The sequence below is a fragment of the Cervus elaphus genome, chromosome 20, assembly GCF_910594005.1.
Source record: "Cervus elaphus chromosome 20, mCerEla1.1, whole genome shotgun sequence".
Taxonomy (NCBI): domain Eukaryota; kingdom Metazoa; phylum Chordata; class Mammalia; order Artiodactyla; family Cervidae; genus Cervus; species Cervus elaphus.
Window position 1 is genome coordinate 31,433,343 of NC_057834.1, and position 20,855 is coordinate 31,454,197.

Sequence of the window (20,855 nt, forward strand, 5' to 3'; positions counted from 1 at the left end):
AACCCTTTGGGGGTTACAGACGGGCTCAAGATTGGGCTAAGGGGAGATTGTGGGTGGCGATGACCCCCGGCGAGAGTTCCTGGGGACGACGATGACAGTCTGTGGAGAGGGATGGAGTTGATCCTGGACAGACAGATTGGAGAGAATGGCAAAGTAGGAGATGTCATATCTAGGGCAGGGGTGCGTGGAACAGGGCGCTGTGTGTGTGTGTGTGTGTGTGTGTGTGTGTGTGTCTGCGTGTCTGCGTGTCTGCGTGTGCACCCAGGTGCCCCCCCTTTGTTCGTTGTCGGGGAGGGACATCTGGGAAACCTTGCCTCACTCCGGTAGGATTGAGAGCTGTGGTCAGGCAAGGGAAACACCATGTTGGTCGACCCTGGCCGGCATCACTGCCTGGGGCGCATCTGCCACCTCCCGGCTGGTTGGCTGGGTTTTCCCGGCCGGCCCGCCCCGCCGGGATCTGTGTGCTCCCTCACTTCCCCCGCGCGGTGCTGTGACTCGCAGCACAGGCCCACATTCGTCTTCACCCCTTTGCCTCGGGGAGAGCGAAGAAGAACTCAAGAGCCTCTTGATGGAAGTGAAAGAGGAAAATGACAAAGTTGGCTTCAAACTCAACATTCAGAAAACTAAGCTCGTGGCATCCGGTCCCATCACTTCATGGCAAACAGATGGGGAAACAATGGCCACCGGGAGAGACGTCACTGAGGTGGGGGGGGGCTCCCCCAAATCACTGCAGCCGGTGGCCGCGGCCATGAAATTAAAAGACGTCCGCCTCTTGGGAGAAAAGCTCTGACCAAGCTAGCCAGCATGTCGAGAAGCAGAGACATGACTCTGCCACGAGGGTCCATCTCGTGGAAGCCACGGTCTGTCCAGCAGTCACGGACAGATGTGAGAGTTGGAGCATAAAGAAAGCTGAGCGCTGAAGAATCGATGCTTTTGAACTGCGGTGTTGGAGAAGACTCTTGAGAGTCCCTTGGACTGCCAGGAGATCCAACCAGTCAATCCTAGAGGAAATCAGTCCTGAATATTCATGGGAAGCCCTGAGGCTGAAGCTGACACTTCATTCAGTCCTCTGGCCACCTGACGCAAAGGACTGACTCCCTGGAAAAGACCTCGACGGAAGGCAGGAGGAGACGGGGACGACACGCCACGCCAGAAGGTGAGATGGTTGGATGGCATCGCCGACTCGCTGGACCTGAGTTTGAGCAAGCTGCGGGAGTTGGTGATGGCCAGGGAAGCCTGGGCTGCTGCAGCGCACTGAGCGACTGAACCCATCGATACCGATGCCTCCCGGGCGCCGTGGTCCGCCTCCCAGAGCCCACTCAGGACCAGCACCCTCTTGGAGTCACCAGCGGCGCACGGGAGTCACAGCCAGCCCGGGACCTGGCACTCAATGGCCCAGCCGCCCAGAGAGGTGGCTGGCACGCGGGGCATGGGGAGGCAGGCGTGTCCGTGGCCACTGGCCCCACTCCCAGAGGCAGATCCCCCTCGCTCGTCTTCGGCCTGTGGCGACCACCACAGCCCACGCCCCGACCCCTACCCCCACCCGCCCTGTCCGACCCCTCCTCCTCCCCACCACCACTGACAGCAGGAGAACCAGCACAAGCCCAGGAGCATGGCGGCCGCCACCAGGGGCAGCAGCCGCCGCCCCTCAGGAGGGAGGGGGCGGGGGCTGGGGCTGGGAGGCCTCAGGCGGGTCGTGGTGGAAGCGGCGCGAGGTGGCCACTGCGGCCAAAAGGTTTGCCCCGGGGCACGGCGGGGCTGGCCTGAATCGTGCTTGGGCTGGAGGTGCAGGGTCCCGGGGCCTCTGTGGCAGCGCTGAGCAAGCGTAGGCTAAAAGGGTGGTGGGGTCGCCGGCGAGGAGATCGGCAGGTGGCGGGCGGAGGGGAAGAAGAAAGGCTTCCCTGACCGGGAATCGAACCCGGGCCGCGGCGGTGAGAGCGCCGAATCCTAACCACTAGACCACCAGGGAGCGTCGGGGTTCGGCCCTCGCCTGCTCCTGCCGAACCCAGCGCCTCCGGGCCGCCCGCCCGCCCGCCCGCCCGCGCCACCGTGGTGCCCACACTCGGCCTTGGCAAGGCAAGTCCAGCCGCCCGCCGGCCCTGTCAGTCCGCCTGCCCTGGCGGGCCGTCTTGCTCTCAGCAGCCTCAAAACACTGCGCGCGCCACCGGCTTCTCGCACACACGCCAAAAGCCGCGCGCCAGCTGCCTGGCTCCCTGCTCCCAGCTCTCTCTGCCCCGAACGCCCCAGCCGGGAGGGCGGCGGAGCTCAGCAAAAGGTCGGCCTGCTGCGTTGGCCGGGAATCGAACCCGGGTCAACTGCTTGGAAGGCAGCTATGCTCACCACTATACCACCAACGCTGCTCAGCCCGGGCCGCCGCCAGACGCCGGCCCCGGGCTCGCCCCAGCACACTCTCGCCGCAGCCGCCGCCGCATCCCTGCCCCGACGCCCCGTCAGCGGGAGGCTCTGCGCCGCCGCCGGCGCCACCAGCAGCCCACCAGCAACCCCATCCGCGCCAGCTCTACGCAGCGGCCGGGGTCCACCGGCCCCACCGCCCCGGGGCGGCGCTCCCGCGGCCTTGCGGCCCCCCGGCCGTTCGCTCCCCGCCGCGGCCCGCGAACGCCTCCGCCCTCACCCCCGGGGGGCAACGCGGGGCACGCGGCTTCCAGCAGCCAGCTGGCCAAAGCCCTTCTCCACCGTGCGCTGGGCGAGGCCACTTCCCACGACGACAGGGGGACACGGGAGCCAGCCGCCTGCAGGCGTCACGGCGCTCTGCCGCGCCGCGCCGGTCGCGAGCCTAGGAGCCCACTGAGGCAGCCCCTGTGGGCGGGCGGGCCGCAAGATCCGGCTATGGTCGGGCAAGGCCGTGGGGTGGCCAAGGAGGCCGTCGCTCCGCCGTGGCGACCGAGCGCCCGGCGACGACAGAGGGCTCAGGCTGGAGGGCTGCACCGGTAGAGGCGGTCGGCGGTGGCCAGGCGCCTGGTCCAAAGGCGGACGGAGGAGACGAAGGGCCCTTGGGGGCCAGGCGGCAGGACAGAGAGCCACCGCGGCCACCAAAAAGGCTGTGTTGCCTCCCCGTCGGGGAATCGAACCCCGGTCTCCCGCGTGACAGGCGGGGATACTCACCACTATACTAACGAGGACGGCGGCGACCGCCCTGCCGCCCGGCCCCTCTCGGGCTCTCGGGCTGCCTGCCCACGCCTCCCCCGTGCCCAGCACGGGCCCCGACCCGACCGCCCACCAAACCAACCGCCTCGGTCACAGAGGCGGCCCGCGACCCCGACACGGACCCGGACCCCCCGGGGCACCGGACACTCCTCGTGCGCGCCGCCTCTTGCCTCCAACGCGGCCATTCCGCCGGGAGAAGGGGGTCCGAGAAGGCAAGCGAGGCTGCGAGGACACGGTGGGCGCGCGCCGGCCCGCGTCTGGCGAGGAGGGGCGCGGGTGAGGAGGGGACGGCCCGCCAAGGGCCGGGCTGGGTCCGGGGCGCGACCGGCGGCGCAGCCAGGCGCCTCGGCCGGCCCCGTCGCTCACCCACGCCAGACGGCCGCCTGCCTGCCTGGCGCGGCGCACCGCGCGGCCCGCCACGGGCGCCGGGGCTCGCGCCGCGTCGGGTCTCAGCCAGGCGAGCGGCCACGCGCCCGCCCAGGCCCGCCGTCAGGATGGCCGAGCGGTCTAAGGCGCTGCGTTCAGGTCGCAGTCTCCCCTGGAGGCGTGGGTTCGAATCCCACTCCTGACAAGCCAGCCTTTTGGCCCGCCGGACAAACGCACCCGTCCTCCCCGCGCCACAGCCTTTCTCCACACACGCCCGCCCCCCGCCACCAGGAACCTTCAGTCCTTCTCAGCGCAGCTTTCCTCCCCAGGTGTCTGCGGCTGCAGCTGCTGCTTTTCCGGCCTCCCCGCCTGCGCCTCGCGCACCCTCGCCCACCCTCCCACTCGCAAGGCCCCACCCCGCCCCACCCCCGTCGGCGCCGACGCACGCGGCCCCGCGCCGGGTGGCGAGCCCTCCTCGCTTCGCGGGCGCCGCGACTTCTGCCTGCTGAACGGCCAAGTCGCTCTCGCAGCCTTGCTTCCACGTCCGCCCCCGGCCGCTCTCCCTCCGGCCGGCACCCTGTCGTCCGCGCCCGCGCCGCCGGCCCGCCTGCGCCACCCAGCCACACCCAGGCGGCCGAGCCCCCCCGCCTTGCCCGCCAGGGGGCTGCTGCGTGCCCTCCACGCTTCTCCGCCTTGCGGCCTCGGCCGGGCCACACCTGCCTGCCTCCCGCCCGGGACGCGCGCCACGCACCCTTGCTGCGGGCCGGCGAACACCGGCCTTCCGTGCACGAACCCGTCCCGGGAAGGGCGCTCGGCTGGGGTGGGAGCGGAAGCCCTGCGTGCCCGTCCAGCCCAGCCACAGGCGCCCAGCCCGCGCCCCGGCCCTCGGCGCCACCGCGCCCGTTCCCGGGGGGAGGGGGGGAAGCCGCCGCCCGGGCCGGAGCCAAGCGCGGCCTGGCGTGCTCCCTGCCTCAGCCGGCAGTCCCCGAGCCAGGAGCCGCTCTGCCCAAGGGCCCCTCCTCACCACCACCACCACCCACCCTGTCAGAGCGGAGCGCCCGCGAGCGCCGTCGGCCAGAGCGCAGGAGCCAGGCTCACAACGCCTTTGGGTCCTGGGGCCTGAGCGCCGCTCGGGGCGGCGGCGGGGGCGCCCCGGGGAGTCGCGCTCCCGCGCTCGCGAGCACCCAGCACAGGCCGAGCCCGGGGTCCCGGCCCCCGCCCGCAATGGCACGCTCCATCCCGCCCCTGCCGGAAAGCCAGCCCGCCAGAGGGGTTTTGGGTCGGGACCCGGCAGGTCGCTGAGAGGAACGTCGGCGCGCGGCCGCGGCGACCACGCAGCGCCTGCCCACGCAGACGGCGTCGGCTCCTGGCCCCCTCGGGCGACACCGACAGCGTCGCGGCGGCCGTGGTCGGCGCAGAAGGCGCGGGACCGGCCGAGTGGGCCGGCGGCCCGCCGCCCCGGGGTCCCTCCGAGAGCGCCGCGCCCTGGGGTCCTGCACGTGCCCGGACCCTGGCTTTGAGGTCGGCCGCCCGTCGTCTCCTGCTCGGATGGAGCAGACAGATGCCCACTGGGCGAGCGGTGAGCAGTGACGGGCGGGTGTTGGCCAGCGCCTCTGGGGCGGCGTCGGGCGGCGGCGGCCACCGGTGCATGGGTGGTTCAGTGGTAGAATTCTCGCCTGCCACGCGGGAGGCCCGGGTTCGATTCCCGGCCCATGCAACCCCAGCGTCCCCTTTTGGTCCCGCACTGCAGTCCCAGAGCCGAGCTAGGTCTGCCCGCTCCAAGGCGCTCAAGGGAGCGCTCCTGCAACCGCTGGCTGCTACCTGCCGCCCGCTGCCTCTCCCACGCAGCTGCCCACGACCCCTCCCGCCCCCACACACGGCCCTGCTGCCAAGCCGCTGTGGCCCCAAGCCCTGCGGGCTCAGCCGCCCGTGTGCCCAGACACCTCCCTTGTGGTTGCTGGCTTCCTCACGCGGACCCAGCCGGTGGCTCACGGATTGCGCTGGAAGGCACACCCCACCTCTGGCAGCCGCCGGCCCCACCTCTTCACCTTTCCCAACGTCTGTCTCCAAGCTCCCTGGCTCACTCTCGCCACACTCCGAGAATCAATCACCCTCCGTTTGCACAGCCAGGAGCAAGGAAGTTGCCACATCTGGCAAGGATACCTCCCTTTTCCCTGGAGGGTCCCTGGAGCATCAGCTTGCAGGAGGAGTTCCTCAGAAGTCCACACGCTCCCGGCCCTGGGCCCAGATCGGTTTCCAACAGCAACGCCCTCACCACCTCACACACCACCCCCTCCCCTGAAACCCTCTTGCCCGCCTCACCTCAGCATCAGCCCTGCTCCGCCAGTAACACCACCTCAGCCTGCACCCTCACCATCCCCCTGCTCCCCCAAACGCACCCATCCCACCCACCCCCACCCCTGCTCCCCACCTCCCCCATCTCCACTGCCCCCCTCCCGCCCACGCGCGCGCCCGGTTCCTCCATGAGCCATCCCAAATCCTACTCTTGTCAAGGAACCCGCCTCTGCCTTTGGCCCACTGGCCCGTCTCCCCCCAACCCCAACCCCAACCCTTGGGCTCTTCCTTTTTCTGCTTCTTCCAACGCCAGTAGACCTGATTTCCTTTCCCGGGTTAGTCTCAGGTGCACGGCACAGTGATTCAGTCCCCTGTTCTTTTCCAGGTGATTTTCCAGTGTAGGTTGAGGCGAGATACGAATACAGATCTCATGCTACGGAGGAAAGCTTTGTTGCTTATCTCCTGTAGGTATACTAGCTCCTCTCTCTTGATCCGCCTCCAACTTCGTCCGTCCGCTGCCTTTCCCCTTGGGTAGCCCTATGGACGTTTTCTATGTCTGAAGGTCGTTTTCCCTTTTGCACATAGATTCATTTGCATTCGTTGGCAGAGTCCACAGAGCTTTGTCCCTCTGCACCCGACTCACTTCACTCAGTGGACCCTTCTGTGGGTCCGTCCAGCGTCGCGGCCCGTGGCGATGGCCGCTCCTCCTTGACGGCTGCGTCATATTCCACGGTACACATATACCTCTTCTTCTCGTGCCGGCCACGTGCCGCCGGGCACTTGGGCGTTCCCCATGTCTCGGCTCTGGCACAGAGGGCTGCGATGACCCTGGGGGATGCCTGCATCTCCTCCCAGCAGGGGTGATGTCTTTTCCCGATGGGTACCCGGGATTGGGTTTGCTGGATCACAGCGTAAGCTCTTCTTTTGCCTATTGCTGGACTGATCCTCGACTGATTGACTTCCAGGGAGCAGTAGATGTTGTTCTGGAAGTGTAGCTGGTCTACACCCTGCTGTCCGTTTCCGCTGGACAGCGTCGTGATTCCGTCCTGTGTGTGTAGGATGATGTTTTCAGATCGCTTTCCATTACAGGGGGTGACAGGCGATTGCATCCTGTTCCCTGTGGTATCCGGTGTGTCTTTGCTGGTCGTCTCCTTTCTACTCAGCACGAGTACGGTATATCCGTTGAGCCCGGCTCTTCATTCATCCCTCCGTCCCTGACTTTGCCCTTGGGAAGCCCGAAGCTGCTTTCCTGTGTCTCGGGGGCTGTCGCTGCTTGGCACAGGGATGAATTTGTACAACACTTTCGATTCCACCCATCTGTGACCTTGTCTGTTCGACTCCCCTCACCAAGGGTCATATTCTGCAGCTCCGGCCGCTGTTGCTGCCAGTGACACTATGTGACTCTTGTGGACGGCTCAGTGACATCCTGTTCTCTCCCTGTCTCTGACAGCGCATCTTCGTGGGTGAGCCCACTGGGGATGGGCACTGGGGGTTTCTCCCCGTCTTGGCTACGGCAAACGGTGCTGCCACGACCGTGGGGTTTGCATGTGCCTTTCTGAATGAAGAGTTGAGCCTTTCACGGATATGGACCCCGCTCGCCTGTCTCCCGCTTACTCAGTTACCTATGGTATTCAGTGTCCTTTTGAAAGCTTACTCCAAAGTCATAGTAGCGGTTGTTGTGGAAGTAGAGTGGATTTCCAACATTGGGCTCCTTTCCGATGGACTGCAACGTGATTCTGTTTCCCAGGTACAGATTTCAGATTTCATGTATGTTTTCAGACTCTTTTCCACTTGAGGTTATTACAGGGTACTGACTCTTATTGCCTGTGTTGAACTGGACAACCTTGGTGCGTCTCCCATCATAGGCGGTCCTGCGTATCTGTTCGTTGCAGCTCCAGAGTCATCCCTCCACCGCTGCCCTTCCGCCTGCCTTACACCAAGGCGGTTTTCTGCGTGAGCCGGTCTCTCTTCGGCAAATAGGTTCGTTTTGTATTCTTTTACACGTTCCACATGCTTTTGTCCAACTCGGTCTGACATTCTTCACCAAGTCTAAGAGTCTCTAGGTCCATCATTGCTTGTGACAAATGGCAATCCTTTCCTTTTCTCTTTAGGACCGAGTGATCGTTCCTTGGGACATCTATGCCACATCTTCTTGGGCCCGCCGTTCGAGGACGGGCACTGGGGTTTCTTCCGTGTCGTGGCTATGGCAAATAGTGCTGCAGTGTGCACGGCGAGTATGGACCTTTAGACCTCTCCGAGGTTTGTTCTCTGCGGGTGTGCACCCAGGACGGGGTGTGCTCGGTCAGATGGGAGCTCTCTTTGGTCCTCATGAAACCCCAGGCATCCCCGCTGCCAACCACCACCCACCATCCCACCCTGAGCCCCCAGCAATGGCACACCCGAGACTGGACATCTGGTCCTGGTGAGTGGGGACTTGGGTCTCTGGGGCGGGACGGTGGGCCCACCCTGTTCCGACCGGGTCTGGCCCCCGTCTGGCACTCCGTTTCTGTGGCTCGCTTGCCAGCGTCCTAGCCAGCGCCCGGAGCCCCAGCCCACCGCCGAGCCTGAGCAACCTGCGGCACCGCGCGCCAGCCCGCCCACACGGCGTGCTCTCCCACCACCTCCCTCACGCCACAGCCCCCTCAGGGTCACCGCCTGCCCTCTGCCTCTCCCGCCAGACCCCAGGCTCGGCCCCATCTACCCGCCACCGTCCCCCTGCAGCCCCGGGCCATCCCTCACACGCCCTGCCCTGCCCTGGCGTTCACCAGTGCGGGCCTGCCTCCAGCTCCGCAGACCCACCCCTGCCACCCGCCCACCCCGACCGCAGACCTGTCCCAGCCTCACACGGGTGCCTGGCACGGCGTCGCCACCGCCTCCATGCTTCTGCAGAGGCCCTGCTCGAGTGGCCGGCCCATCTTTCGGCCAGGTCCCCGCGAGTCCCATGCCTCCCCCTTCCCGCCGGCCCTCCACGCAGACGCCACGCCCAAGCACCCCTGGGCCTGCCTCCCCGCACCCTGCTCGCTGCCGCCCCCTCTCCCTGCGATGGCTCTGCCCCGGTCCCTGATCCTCGTGGGGCACCCACCAGCCATGGCCCCAGGCAGCTTCGTCCCGCACTCTCACCCACGCACGCTGACGCCCACGGCCCCGGCAGGGGCGTCGAGGAAACCTCCTGCGGCGATGGCTAGCACGCGTCAGGCCACAGGTTCTCCTTTTGCCCAGGGGACTCAGCTTTGTCCCGTCGCCCCCGAGCGTGCCGCCCTCGCCGCAGGATGGTGCCCTTCGTCGGCCGTCCACTCCCCCACCCCACCCCCCAAAGGACACAGCCCTTCAACAGTCGTGAAACCCTTTGGGGTTACAGACGGGCTCAAGATTGGGCTAAGGGGAGATTGTGGGTGGCGATGACCCCCGGCGAGAGTTCCTGGGGACGACGATGACAGTCTGTGGAGAGGGATGGAGTTGATCCTGGACAGACAGATTGGAGAGAATGGCAAAGTAGGAGATGTCATATCTAGGGCAGGGGTGCGTGGAACAGGGCGCTGTGTGTGTGTGTGTCTGCGTGTGCACCCAGGTGCCCCCCTTTGGTTCGTTGTCGGGGAGGGACATCTGGGAAACCTTGCCTCACTCTGGTAGGATTGAGAGCTGTGGTCAGGCAAGGGAAACACCATGTTGGTCGGCGTGTCCACCCTGGCCGGCATCACTGCCTGGGGCGCATCTGCCACCTCCCGGCTGGTTGGCTGGGTTTTCCCGGCCGGCCCGCCCCGCCGGGATCTGTGTGCTCCCTCACTTCCCCCGCGCGGTGCTGTGACTCGCAGCACAGGCCCACATTCGTCTTCACCCCTTTGCCTCGGGGAGAGCGAAGAAGAACTCAAGAGCCTCTTGATGGAAGTGAAAGAGGAAAATGACAAAGTTGGCTTCAAACTCAACATTCAGAAAACTAAGCTCGTGGCATCCGGTCCCATCACTTCATGGCAAACAGATGGGGAAACAATGGCCACCGGGAGAGACGTCACTGAGGTGGGGGGGGGCTCCCCCAAATCACTGCAGCCGGTGGCCGCGGCCATGAAATTAAAAGACGTCCGCCTCTTGGGAGAAAAGCTCTGACCAAGCTAGCCAGCATGTCGAGAAGCAGAGACATGACTCTGCCACGAGGGTCCATCTCGTGGAAGCCACGGTCTGTCCAGCAGTCACGGACAGATGTGAGAGATGGAGCATAAAGAAAGCTGAGCGCTGAAGAATCGATGCTTTTGAACTGCGGTGTTGGAGAAGACTCTTGAGAGTCCCTTGGACTGCCAGGAGATCCAACCAGTCAATCCTAGAGGAAATCAGTCCTGAATATTCATGGGAAGCCCTGAGGCTGAAGCTGACACTTCATTCAGTCCTCTGGCCACCTGACGCAAAGGACTGACTCCCTGGAAAAGACCTCGACGGAAGGCAGGAGGAGACGGGGACGACACGCCACGCCAGAAGGTGAGATGGTTGGATGGCATCGCCGACTCGCTGGACCTGAGTTTGAGCAAGCTGCGGGAGTTGGTGATGGCCAGGGAAGCCTGGGCTGCTGCAGCGCACTGAGCGACTGAACCCATCGATACCGATGCCTCCCGGGCGCCGTGGTCTGCCTCCCAGAGCCCACTCAGGACCAGCACCCTCTTGGAGTCACCAGCGGCGCACGGGAGTCACAGCCAGCCCGGGACCTGGCACTCAATGGCCCAGCCGCCCAGAGAGGTGGCTGGCACGCGGGGCATGGGGAGGCAGGCGTGTCCGTGGCCACTGGCCCCACTCCCAGAGGCAGATCCCCCTCGCTCGTCTTCGGCTGTGGCCACCGCCGCGGCCGCTGCCGGCCCGCGCTGGCGACCACCACAGCCCACGCCCCGACCCCTACCCCCACCCGCCCTGTCCGACCCCTCCTCCTCCCCACCACCACTGACAGCAGGAGAACCAGCACAAGCCCAGGAGCATGGCGGCCGCCACCAGGGGCAGCAGCCGCCGCCCCTCAGGAGGGAGGGGGCGGGGGCTGGGGCTGGGAGGCCTCAGGCGGGTCGTGGTGGAAGCGGCGCGAGGTGGCCACTGCGGCCAAAAGGTTTGCCCCGGGGCACGGCGGGGCTGGCCTGAATCGTGCTTGGGCTGGAGGTGCAGGGTCCCGGGGCCTCTGTGGCAGCGCTGAGCAAGCGTAGGCTAAAAGGGTGGTGGGGTCGCCGGCGAGGAGATCGGCAGGTGGCGGGCGGAGGGGAAGAAGAAAGGCTTCCCTGACCGGGAATCGAACCCGGGCCGCGGCGGTGAGAGCGCCGAATCCTAACCACTAGACCACCAGGGAGCGTCGGGGTTCGGCCCTCGCCTGCTCCTGCCGAACCCAGCGCCTCCGGGCCGCCCGCCCGCCCGCCCGCCCGCGCCACCGTGGTGCCCACACTCGGCCTTGGCAAGGCAAGTCCAGCCGCCCGCCGGCCCTGTCAGTCCGCCTGCCCTGGCGGGCCGTCTTGCTCTCAGCAGCCTCAAAACACTGCGCGCGCCACCGGCTTCTCGCACACACGCCAAAAGCCGCGCGCCAGCTGCCTGGCTCCCTGCTCCCAGCTCTCTCTGCCCCGAACGCCCCAGCCGGGAGGGCGGCGGAGCTCAGCAAAAGGTCGGCCTGCTGCGTTGGCCGGGAATCGAACCCGGGTCAACTGCTTGGAAGGCAGCTATGCTCACCACTATACCACCAACGCTGCTCAGCCCGGGCCGCCGCCAGACGCCGGCCCCGGGCTCGCCCCAGCACACTCTCGCCGCAGCCGCCGCCGCATCCCTGCCCCGACGCCCCGTCAGCGGGAGGCTCTGCGCCGCCGCCGGCGCCACCAGCAGCCCACCAGCAACCCCATCCGCGCCAGCTCTACGCAGCGGCCGGGGTCCACCGGCCCCACCGCCCCGGGGCGGCGCTCCCGCGGCCTTGCGGCCCCCCGGCCGTTCGCTCCCCGCCGCGGCCCGCGAACGCCTCCGCCCTCACCCCCGGGGGGCAACGCGGGGCACGCGGCTTCCAGCAGCCAGCTGGCCAAAGCCCTTCTCCACCGTGCGCTGGGCGAGGCCACTTCCCACGACGACAGGGGGACACGGGAGCCAGCCGCCTGCAGGCGTCACGGCGCTCTGCCGCGCCGCGCCGGTCGCGAGCCTAGGAGCCCACTGAGGCAGCCCCTGTGGGCGGGCGGGCCGCAAGATCCGGCTATGGTCGGGCAAGGCCGTGGGGTGGCCAAGGAGGCCGTCGCTCCGCCGTGGCGACCGAGCGCCCGGCGACGACAGAGGGCTCAGGCTGGAGGGCTGCACCGGTAGAGGCGGTCGGCGGTGGCCAGGCGCCTGGTCCAAAGGCGGACGGAGGAGACGAAGGGCCCTTGGGGGCCAGGCGGCAGGACAGAGAGCCACCGCGGCCACCAAAAAGGCTGTGTTGCCTCCCCGTCGGGGAATCGAACCCCGGTCTCCCGCGTGACAGGCGGGGATACTCACCACTATACTAACGAGGACGGCGGCGACCGCCCTGCCGCCCGGCCCCTCTCGGGCTCTCGGGCTGCCTGCCCACGCCTCCCCCGTGCCCAGCACGGGCCCCGACCCGACCGCCCACCAAACCAACCGCCTCGGTCACAGAGGCGGCCCGCGACCCCGACACGGACCCGGACCCCCCGGGGCACCGGACACTCCTCGTGCGCGCCGCCTCTTGCCTCCAACGCGGCCATTCCGCCGGGAGAAGGGGGTCCGAGAAGGCAAGCGAGGCTGCGAGGACACGGTGGGCGCGCGCCGGCCCGCGTCTGGCGAGGAGGGGCGCGGGTGAGGAGGGGACGGCCCGCCAAGGGCCGGGCTGGGTCCGGGGCGCGACCGGCGGCGCAGCCAGGCGCCTCGGCCGGCCCCGTCGCTCACCCACGCCAGACGGCCGCCTGCCTGCCTGGCGCGGCGCACCGCGCGGCCCGCCACGGGCGCCGGGGCTCGCGCCGCGTCGGGTCTCAGCCAGGCGAGCGGCCACGCGCCCGCCCAGGCCCGCCGTCAGGATGGCCGAGCGGTCTAAGGCGCTGCGTTCAGGTCGCAGTCTCCCCTGGAGGCGTGGGTTCGAATCCCACTCCTGACAAGCCAGCCTTTTGGCCCGCCGGACAAACGCACCCGTCCTCCCCGCGCCACAGCCTTTCTCCACACACGCCCGCCCCCCGCCACCAGGAACCTTCAGTCCTTCTCAGCGCAGCTTTCCTCCCCAGGTGTCTGCGGCTGCAGCTGCTGCTTTTCCGGCCTCCCCGCCTGCGCCTCGCGCACCCTCGCCCACCCTCCCACTCGCAAGGCCCCACCCCGCCCCACCCCCGTCGGCGCCGACGCACGCGGCCCCGCGCCGGGTGGCGAGCCCTCCTCGCTTCGCGGGCGCCGCGACTTCTGCCTGCTGAACGGCCAAGTCGCTCTCGCAGCCTTGCTTCCACGTCCGCCCCCGGCCGCTCTCCCTCCGGCCGGCACCCTGTCGTCCGCGCCCGCGCCGCCGGCCCGCCTGCGCCACCCAGCCACACCCAGGCGGCCGAGCCCCCCCGCCTTGCCCGCCAGGGGGCTGCTGCGTGCCCTCCACGCTTCTCCGCCTTGCGGCCTCGGCCGGGCCACACCTGCCTGCCTCCCGCCCGGGACGCGCGCCACGCACCCTTGCTGCGGGCCGGCGAACACCGGCCTTCCGTGCACGAACCCGTCCCGGGAAGGGCGCTCGGCTGGGGTGGGAGCGGAAGCCCTGCGTGCCCGTCCAGCCCAGCCACAGGCGCCCAGCCCGCGACCCGGCCCTCGGCGCCACCGCGCCCGTTCCCGGGGGGAGGGGGGGAAGCCGCCGCCCGGGCCGGAGCCAAGCGCGGCCTGGCGTGCTCCCTGCCTCAGCCGGCAGTCCCCGAGCCAGGAGCCGCTCTGCCCAAGGGCCCCTCCTCACCACCACCACCACCCACCCTGTCAGAGCGGAGCGCCCGCGAGCGCCGTCGGCCAGAGCGCAGGAGCCAGGCTCACAACGCCTTTGGGTCCTGGGGCCTGAGCGCCGCTCGGGGCGGCGGCGGGGGCGCCCCGGGGAGTCGCGCTCCCGCGCTCGCGAGCACCCAGCACAGGCCGAGCCCGGGGTCCCGGCCCCCGCCCGCAATGGCACGCTCCATCCCGCCCCTGCCGGAAAGCCAGCCCGCCAGAGGGGTTTTGGGTCGGGACCCGGCAGGTCGCTGAGAGGAACGTCGGCGCGCGGCCGCGGCGACCACGCAGCGCCTGCCCACGCAGACGGCGTCGGCTCCTGGCCCCCTCGGGCGACACCGACAGCGTCGCGGCGGCCGTGGTCGGCGCAGAAGGCGCGGGACCGGCCGAGTGGGCCGGCGGCCCGCCGCCCCGGGGTCCCTCCGAGAGCGCCGCGCCCTGGGGTCCTGCACGTGCCCGGACCCTGGCTTTGAGGTCGGCCGCCCGTCGTCTCCTGCTCGGATGGAGCAGACAGATGCCCACTGGGCGAGCGGTGAGCAGTGACGGGCGGGTGTTGGCCAGCGCCTCTGGGGCGGCGTCGGGCGGCGGCGGCCACCGGTGCATGGGTGGTTCAGTGGTAGAATTCTCGCCTGCCACGCGGGAGGCCCGGGTTCGATTCCCGGCCCATGCAACCCCAGCGTCCCCTTTTGGTCCCGCACTGCAGTCCCAGAGCCGAGCTAGGTCTGCCCGCTCCAAGGCGCTCAAGGGAGCGCTCCTGCAACCGCTGGCTGCTACCTGCCGCCCGCTGCCTCTCCCACGCAGCTGCCCACGACCCCTCCCGCCCCCACACACGGCCCTGCTGCCAAGCCGCTGTGGCCCCAAGCCCTGCGGGCTCAGCCGCCCGTGTGCCCAGACACCTCCCTTGTGGTTGCTGGCTTCCTCACGCGGACCCAGCCGGTGGCTCACGGATTGCGCTGGAAGGCACACCCCACCTCTGGCAGCCGCCGGCCCCACCTCTTCACCTTTCCCAACGTCTGTCTCCAAGCTCCCTGGCTCACTCTCGCCACACTCCGAGAATCAATCACCCTCCGTTTGCACAGCCAGGAGCAAGGAAGTTGCCACATCTGGCAAGGATACCTCCCTTTTCCCTGGAGGGTCCCTGGAGCATCAGCTTGCAGGAGGAGTTCCTCAGAAGTCCACACGCTCCCGGCCCTGGGCCCAGATCGGTTTCCAACAGCAACGCCCTCACCACCTCACACACCACCCCCTCCCCTGAAACCCTCTTGCCCGCCTCACCTCAGCATCAGCCCTGCTCCGCCAGTAACACCACCTCAGCCTGCACCCTCACCATCCCCCTGCTCCCCCAAACGCACCCATCCCACCCACCCCCACCCCTGCTCCCCACCTCCCCCATCTCCACTGCCCCCCTCCCGCCCACGCGCGCGCCCGGTTCCTCCATGAGCCATCCCAAATCCTACTCTTGTCAAGGAACCCGCCTCTGCCTTTGGCCCACTGGCCCGTCTCCCCCCAACCCCAACCCCAACCCTTGGGCTCTTCCTTTTTCTGCTTCTTCCAACGCCAGTAGACCTGATTTCCTTTCCCGGGTTAGTCTCAGGTGCACGGCACAGTGATTCAGTCCCCTGTTCTTTTCCAGGTGATTTTCCAGTGTAGGTTGAGGCGAGATACGAATACAGATCTCATGCTACGGAGGAAAGCTTTGTTGCTTATCTCCTGTAGGTATACTAGCTCCTCTCTCTTGATCCGCCTCCAACTTCGTCCGTCCGCTGCCTTTCCCCTTGGGTAGCCCTATGGACGTTTTCTATGTCTGAAGGTCGTTTTCCCTTTTGCACATAGATTCATTTGCATTCGTTGGCAGAGTCCACAGAGCTTTGTCCCTCTGCACCCGACTCACTTCACTCAGTGGACCCTTCTGTGGGTCCGTCCAGCGTCGCGGCCCGTGGCGATGGCCGCTCCTCCTTGACGGCTGCGTCATATTCCACGGTACACATATACCTCTTCTTCTCGTGCCGGCCACGTGCCGCCGGGCACTTGGGCGTTCCCCATGTCTCGGCTCTGGCACAGAGGGCTGCGATGACCCTGGGGGATGCCTGCATCTCCTCCCAGCAGGGGTGATGTCTTTTCCCGATGGGTACCCGGGATTGGGTTTGCTGGATCACAGCGTAAGCTCTTCTTTTGCCTATTGCTGGACTGATCCTCGACTGATTGACTTCCAGGGAGCAGTAGATGTTGTTCTGGAAGTGTAGCTGGTCTACACCCTGCTGTCCGTTTCCGCTGGACAGCGTCGTGATTCCGTCCTGTGTGTGTAGGATGATGTTTTCAGATCGCTTTCCATTACAGGGGGTGACAGGCGATTGCATCCTGTTCCCTGTGGTATCCGGTGTGTCTTTGCTGGTCGTCTCCTTTCTACTCAGCACGAGTACGGTATATCCGTTGAGCCCGGCTCTTCATTCATCCCTCCGTCCCTGACTTTGCCCTTGGGAAGCCCGAAGCTGCTTTCCTGTGTCTCGGGGGCTGTCGCTGCTTGGCACAGGGATGAATTTGTACAACACTTTCGATTCCACCCATCTGTGACCTTGTCTGTTCGACTCCCCTCACCAAGGGTCATATTCTGCAGCTCCGGCCGCTGTTGCTGCCAGTGACACTATGTGACTCTTGTGGACGGCTCAGTGACATCCTGTTCTCTCCCTGTCTCTGACAGCGCATCTTCGTGGGTGAGCCCACTGGGGATGGGCACTGGGGGTTTCTCCCCGTCTTGGCTACGGCAAACGGTGCTGCCACGACCGTGGGGTTTGCATGTGCCTTTCTGAATGAAGAGTTGAGCCTTTCACGGATATGGACCCCGCTCGCCTGTCTCCCGCTTACTCAGTTACCTATGGTATTCAGTGTCCTTTTGAAAGCTTACTCCAAAGTCATAGTAGCGGTTGTTGTGGAAGTAGAGTGGATTTCCAACATTGGGCTCCTTTCCGATGGACTGCAACGTGATTCTGTTTCCCAGGTACAGATTTCAGATTTCATGTATGTTTTCAGACTCTTTTCCACTTGAGGTTATTACAGGGTACTGACTCTTATTGCCTGTGTTGAACTGGACAACCTTGGTGCGTCTCCCATCATAGGCGGTCCTGCGTATCTGTTCGTTGCAGCTCCAGAGTCATCCCTCCACCGCTGCCCTTCCGCCTGCCTTACACCAAGGCGGTTTTCTGCGTGAGCCGGTCTCTCTTCGGCAAATAGGTTCGTTTTGTATTCTTTTACACGTTCCACATGCTTTTGTCCAACTCGGTCTGACATTCTTCACCAAGTCTAAGAGTCTCTAGGTCCATCATTGCTTGTGACAAATGGCAATCCTTTCCTTTTCTCTTTAGGACCGAGTGATCGTTCCTTGGGACATCTATGCCACATCTTCTTGGGCCCGCCGTTCGAGGACGGGCACTGGGGTTTCTTCCGTGTCGTGGCTATGGCAAATAGTGCTGCAGTGTGCACGGCGAGTATGGACCTTTAGACCTCTCCGAGGTTTGTTCTCTGCGGGTGTGCACCCAGGACGGGGTGTGCTCGGTCAGATGGGAGCTCTCTTTGGTCCTCATGAAACCCCAGGCATCCCCGCTGCCAACCACCACCCACCATCCCACCCTGAGCCCCCAGCAATGGCACACCCGAGACTGGACATCTGGTCCTGGTGAGTGGGGACTTGGGTCTCTGGGGCGGGACGGTGGGCCCACCCTGTTCCGACCGGGTCTGGCCCCCGTCTGGCACTCCGTTTCTGTGGCTCGCTTGCCAGCGTCCTAGCCAGCGCCCGGAGCCCCAGCCCACCGCCGAGCCTGAGCAACCTGCGGCACCGCGCGCCAGCCCGCCCACACGGCGTGCTCTCCCACCACCTCCCTCACGCCACAGCCCCCTCAGGGTCACCGCCTGCCCTCTGCCTCTCCCGCCAGACCCCAGGCTCGGCCCCATCTACCCGCCACCGTCCCCCTGCAGCCCCGGGCCATCCCTCACACGCCCTGCCCTGCCCTGGCGTTCACCAGTGCGGGCCTGCCTCCAGCTCCGCAGACCCACCCCTGCCACCCGCCCACCCCGACCGCAGACCTGTCCCAGCCTCACACGGGTGCCTGGCACGGCGTCGCCACCGCCTCCATGCTTCTGCAGAGGCCCTGCTCGAGTGGCCGGCCCATCTTTCGGCCAGGTCCCCGCGAGTCCCATGCCTCCCCCTTCCCGCCGGCCCTCCACGCAGACGCCACGCCCAAGCACCCCTGGGCCTGCCTCCCCGCACCCTGCTCGCTGCCGCCCCCTCTCCCTGCGATGGCTCTGCCCCGGTCCCTGATCCTCGTGGGGCACCCACCAGCCATGGCCCCAGGCAGCTTCGTCCCGCACTCTCACCCACGCACGCTGACGCCCACGGCCCCGGCAGGGGCGTCGAGGAAACCTCCTGCGGCGATGGCTAGCACGCGTCAGGCCACAGGTTCTCCTTTTGCCCAGGGGACTCAGCTTTGTCCCGTCGCCCCCGAGCGTGCCGCCCTCGCCGCAGGATGGTGCCCTTCGTCGGCCGTCCACTCCCCCACCCCACCCCCCAAAGGACACAGCCCTTCAACAGTCGTGAAACCCTTTGGGGTTACAGACGGGCTCAAGATTGGGCTAAGGGGAGATTGTGGGTGGCGATGACCCCCGGCGAGAGTTCCTGGGGACGACGATGACAGTCTGTGGAGAGGGATGGAGTTGATCCTGGACAGACAGATTGGAGAGAATGGCAAAGTAGGAGATGTCATATCTAGGGCAGGGGTGCGTGGAACAGGGCGCTGTGTGTGTGTGTGTCTGCGTGTCTGCGTGTGCACCCAGGTGCCCCCCTTTGGTTCGTTGTCGGGGAGGGACATCTGGGAAACCTTGCCTCACTCTGGTAGGATTGAGAGCTGTGGTCAGGCAAGGGAAACACCATGTTGGTCGGCGTGTCCACCCTGGCCGGCATCACTGCCTGGGGCGCATCTGCCACCTCCCGGCTGGTTGGCTGGGTTTTCCCGGCCGGCCCGCCCCGCCGGGATCTGTGTGCTCCCTCACTTCCCCCGCGCGGTGCTGTGACTCGCAGCACAGGCCCACATTCGTCTTCACCCCTTTGCCTCGGGGAGAGCGAAGAAGAACTCAAGAGCCTCTTGATGGAAGTGAAAGAGGAAAATGACAAAGTTGGCTTCAAACTCAACATTCAGAAAACTAAGCTCGTGGCATCCGGTCCCATCACTTCATGGCAAACAGATGGGGAAACAATGGCCACCGGGAGAGACGTCACTGAGGTGGGGGGGGGCTCCCCCAAATCACTGCAGCCGGTGGCCGCGGCCATGAAATTAAAAGACGTCCGCCTCTTGGGAGAAAAGCTCTGACCAAGCTACCCAGCATGTCGAGAAGCAGAGACATGACTCTGCCACGAGGGTCCATCTCGTGGAAGCCACGGTCTGTCCAGCAGTCACGGACAGATGTGAGAGATGGAGCATAAAGAAAGCTGAGCGCTGAAGAATCGATGCTTTTGAACTGCGGTGTTGGAGAAGACTCTTGAGAGTCCCTTGGACTGCCAGGAGATCCAACCAGTCAATCCTAGAGGAAATCAGTCCTGAATATTCATGGGAAGCCCTGAGGCTGAAGCTGACACTTCATTCAGTCCTCTGGCCACCTGACGCAAAGGACTGACTCCCTGGAAAAGACCTCGACGGAAGGCAGGAGGAGACGGGGACGACACGCCACGCCAGAAGGTGAGATGGTTGGATGGCATCGCCGACTCGCTGGACCTGAGTTTGAGCAAGCTGCGGGAGTTGGTGATGGCCAGGGAAGCCTGGGCTGCTGCAGCGCACTGAGCGACTGAACCCATCGATACCGATGCCTCCCGGGCGCCGTGGTCTGCCTCCCAGAGCCCACTCAGGACCAGCACCCTCTTGGAGTCACCAGCGGCGCACGGGAGTCACAGCCAGCCCGGGACCTGGCACTCAATGGCCCAGCCGCCCAGAGAGGTGGCTGGCACGCGGGGCATGGGGAGGCAGGCGTGTCCGTGGCCACTGGCCCCACTCCCAGAGGCAGATCCCCCTCGCTCGTCTTCGGCCTGTGGCGACCACCACAGCCCACGCCCCGACCCCTACCCCCACCCGCCCTGTCCGACCCCTCCTCCTCCCCACCACCACTGACAGCAGGAGAACCAGCACAAGCCCAGGAGCATGGCGGCCGCCACCAGGGGCAGCAGCCGCCGCCCCTCAGGAGGGAGGGGGCGGGGGCTGGGGCTGGGAGGCCTCAGGCGGGTCGTGGTGGAAGCGGCGCGAGGTGGCCACTGCGGCCAAAAGGTTTGCCCCGGGGCACGGCGGGGCTGGCCTGAATCGTGCTTGGGCTGGAGGTGCAGGGTCCCGGGGCCTCTGTGGCAGCGCTGAGCAAGCGTAGGCTAAAAGGGTGGTGGGGTCGCCGGCGAGGAGATCGGCAGGTGGCGGGCGGAGGGGAAGAAGAAAGGCTTCCCTGACCGGGAATCGAACCCGGGCCGCGGCGGTGAGAGCGCCGAATCCTAACCACTAGACCACCAGGGAGCGTCGGGGTTCGGCCCTCGCCTGCTCCTGCCGAACCCAGCGCCTCCGGGCCGCCCGCCCGCCCGCCCGCCCGCGCCACCGTGGTGCCCACACTCGGCCTTGGCAAGGCAAGTCCAGCCGCCCGCCGGCCCTGTCAGTCCGCCTGCCCTGGCGGGCCGTCTTGCTCTCAGCAGCCTCAAAACACTGCGCGCGCCACCGGCTTCTCGCACACACGCCAAAAGCCGCGCGCCAGCTGCCTGGCTCCCTGCTCCCAGCTCTCTCTGCCCCGAACGCCCCAGCCGGGAGGGCGGCGGAGCTCAGCAAAAGGTCGGCCTGCTGCGTTGGCCGGGAATCGAACCCGGGTCAACTGCTTGGAAGGCAGCTATGCTCACCACTATACCACCAACGCTGCTCAGCCCGGGCCGCCGCCAGACGCCGGCCCCGGGCTCGCCCCAGCACACTCTCGCCGCAGCCGCCGCCGCATCCCTGCCCCGACGCCCCGTCAGCGGGAGGCTCTGCGCCGCCGCCGGCGCCACCAGCAGCCCACCAGCAACCCCATCCGCGCCAGCTCTACGCAGCGGCCGGGGTCCACCG

At 66.7% G+C, this 20,855-nt stretch overlaps 1 protein-coding gene and 12 non-coding genes across 13 annotated transcripts; 5 read left to right on the forward strand and 8 right to left on the reverse strand.

The window, feature by feature from the left end:
• Window positions 1–1,612: 1,612 nt before the first annotated feature.
• LOC122676376 (basic proline-rich protein-like) lies at window positions 1,613–5,881 on the forward strand. Its single transcript, XM_043875551.1, has 7 exons — window positions 1,613–1,735; window positions 2,010–2,275; window positions 2,421–2,850; window positions 2,953–4,758; window positions 4,826–5,194; window positions 5,380–5,647; window positions 5,859–5,881. The coding sequence occupies exons 1-7, from the start codon at window positions 1,613–1,615 to the stop codon at window positions 5,879–5,881; spliced, it is 3,285 nt and encodes a 1,094-aa protein (XP_043731486.1).
• Window positions 1,898–1,969, reverse strand: TRNAE-CUC. Its single transcript has one exon. It is a non-coding gene; the product is annotated as a tRNA-Glu (tRNA).
• Window positions 2,286–2,357, reverse strand: TRNAG-UCC. The gene has a single exon. It is a non-coding gene; the product is annotated as a tRNA-Gly (tRNA).
• Window positions 3,069–3,140, reverse strand: TRNAD-GUC. The gene has a single exon. It is a non-coding gene; the product is annotated as a tRNA-Asp (tRNA).
• TRNAL-CAG lies at window positions 3,654–3,736 on the forward strand. The gene has a single exon. It is a non-coding gene; the product is annotated as a tRNA-Leu (tRNA).
• On the forward strand, window positions 5,178–5,248 carry TRNAG-GCC. The gene has a single exon. It is a non-coding gene; the product is annotated as a tRNA-Gly (tRNA).
• Window positions 5,882–11,065: 5,184 nt separating the features above from the next.
• On the reverse strand, window positions 11,066–11,137 carry TRNAE-CUC. Its single transcript has one exon. It is a non-coding gene; the product is annotated as a tRNA-Glu (tRNA).
• Window positions 11,138–11,453: 316 nt separating this feature from the next.
• TRNAG-UCC lies at window positions 11,454–11,525 on the reverse strand. The gene has a single exon. It is a non-coding gene; the product is annotated as a tRNA-Gly (tRNA).
• A 711-nt stretch (window positions 11,526–12,236) lies between these two features.
• TRNAD-GUC lies at window positions 12,237–12,308 on the reverse strand. The gene has a single exon. It is a non-coding gene; the product is annotated as a tRNA-Asp (tRNA).
• A 513-nt stretch (window positions 12,309–12,821) lies between these two features.
• Window positions 12,822–12,904, forward strand: TRNAL-CAG. Its single transcript has one exon. It is a non-coding gene; the product is annotated as a tRNA-Leu (tRNA).
• Window positions 12,905–14,345: 1,441 nt separating this feature from the next.
• TRNAG-GCC lies at window positions 14,346–14,416 on the forward strand. The gene has a single exon. It is a non-coding gene; the product is annotated as a tRNA-Gly (tRNA).
• A 5,794-nt stretch (window positions 14,417–20,210) lies between these two features.
• Window positions 20,211–20,282, reverse strand: TRNAE-CUC. The gene has a single exon. It is a non-coding gene; the product is annotated as a tRNA-Glu (tRNA).
• A 316-nt stretch (window positions 20,283–20,598) lies between these two features.
• On the reverse strand, window positions 20,599–20,670 carry TRNAG-UCC. Its single transcript has one exon. It is a non-coding gene; the product is annotated as a tRNA-Gly (tRNA).
• Between the last annotated feature and the right edge of the window lie 185 nt (window positions 20,671–20,855).

Coding starts and splice junctions, on each gene's coding strand:
- LOC122676376 (XM_043875551.1), top strand. CDS start 1,613: ATGGCGGCCGCCACCAGGGGCAGCAGCCGCCGCCCCTCAGGAGGGAGG. Junction 2,851..2,952: donor GGCCGCAAGATCCGGCTATG/GTCGGGCAAGGC, acceptor CTGCACCGGTAG/AGGCGGTCGGCGGTGGCCAG. Junction 5,195..5,379: donor GGTGCATGGGTGGTTCAGTG/GTAGAATTCTCG, acceptor TCTCCCACGCAG/CTGCCCACGACCCCTCCCGC.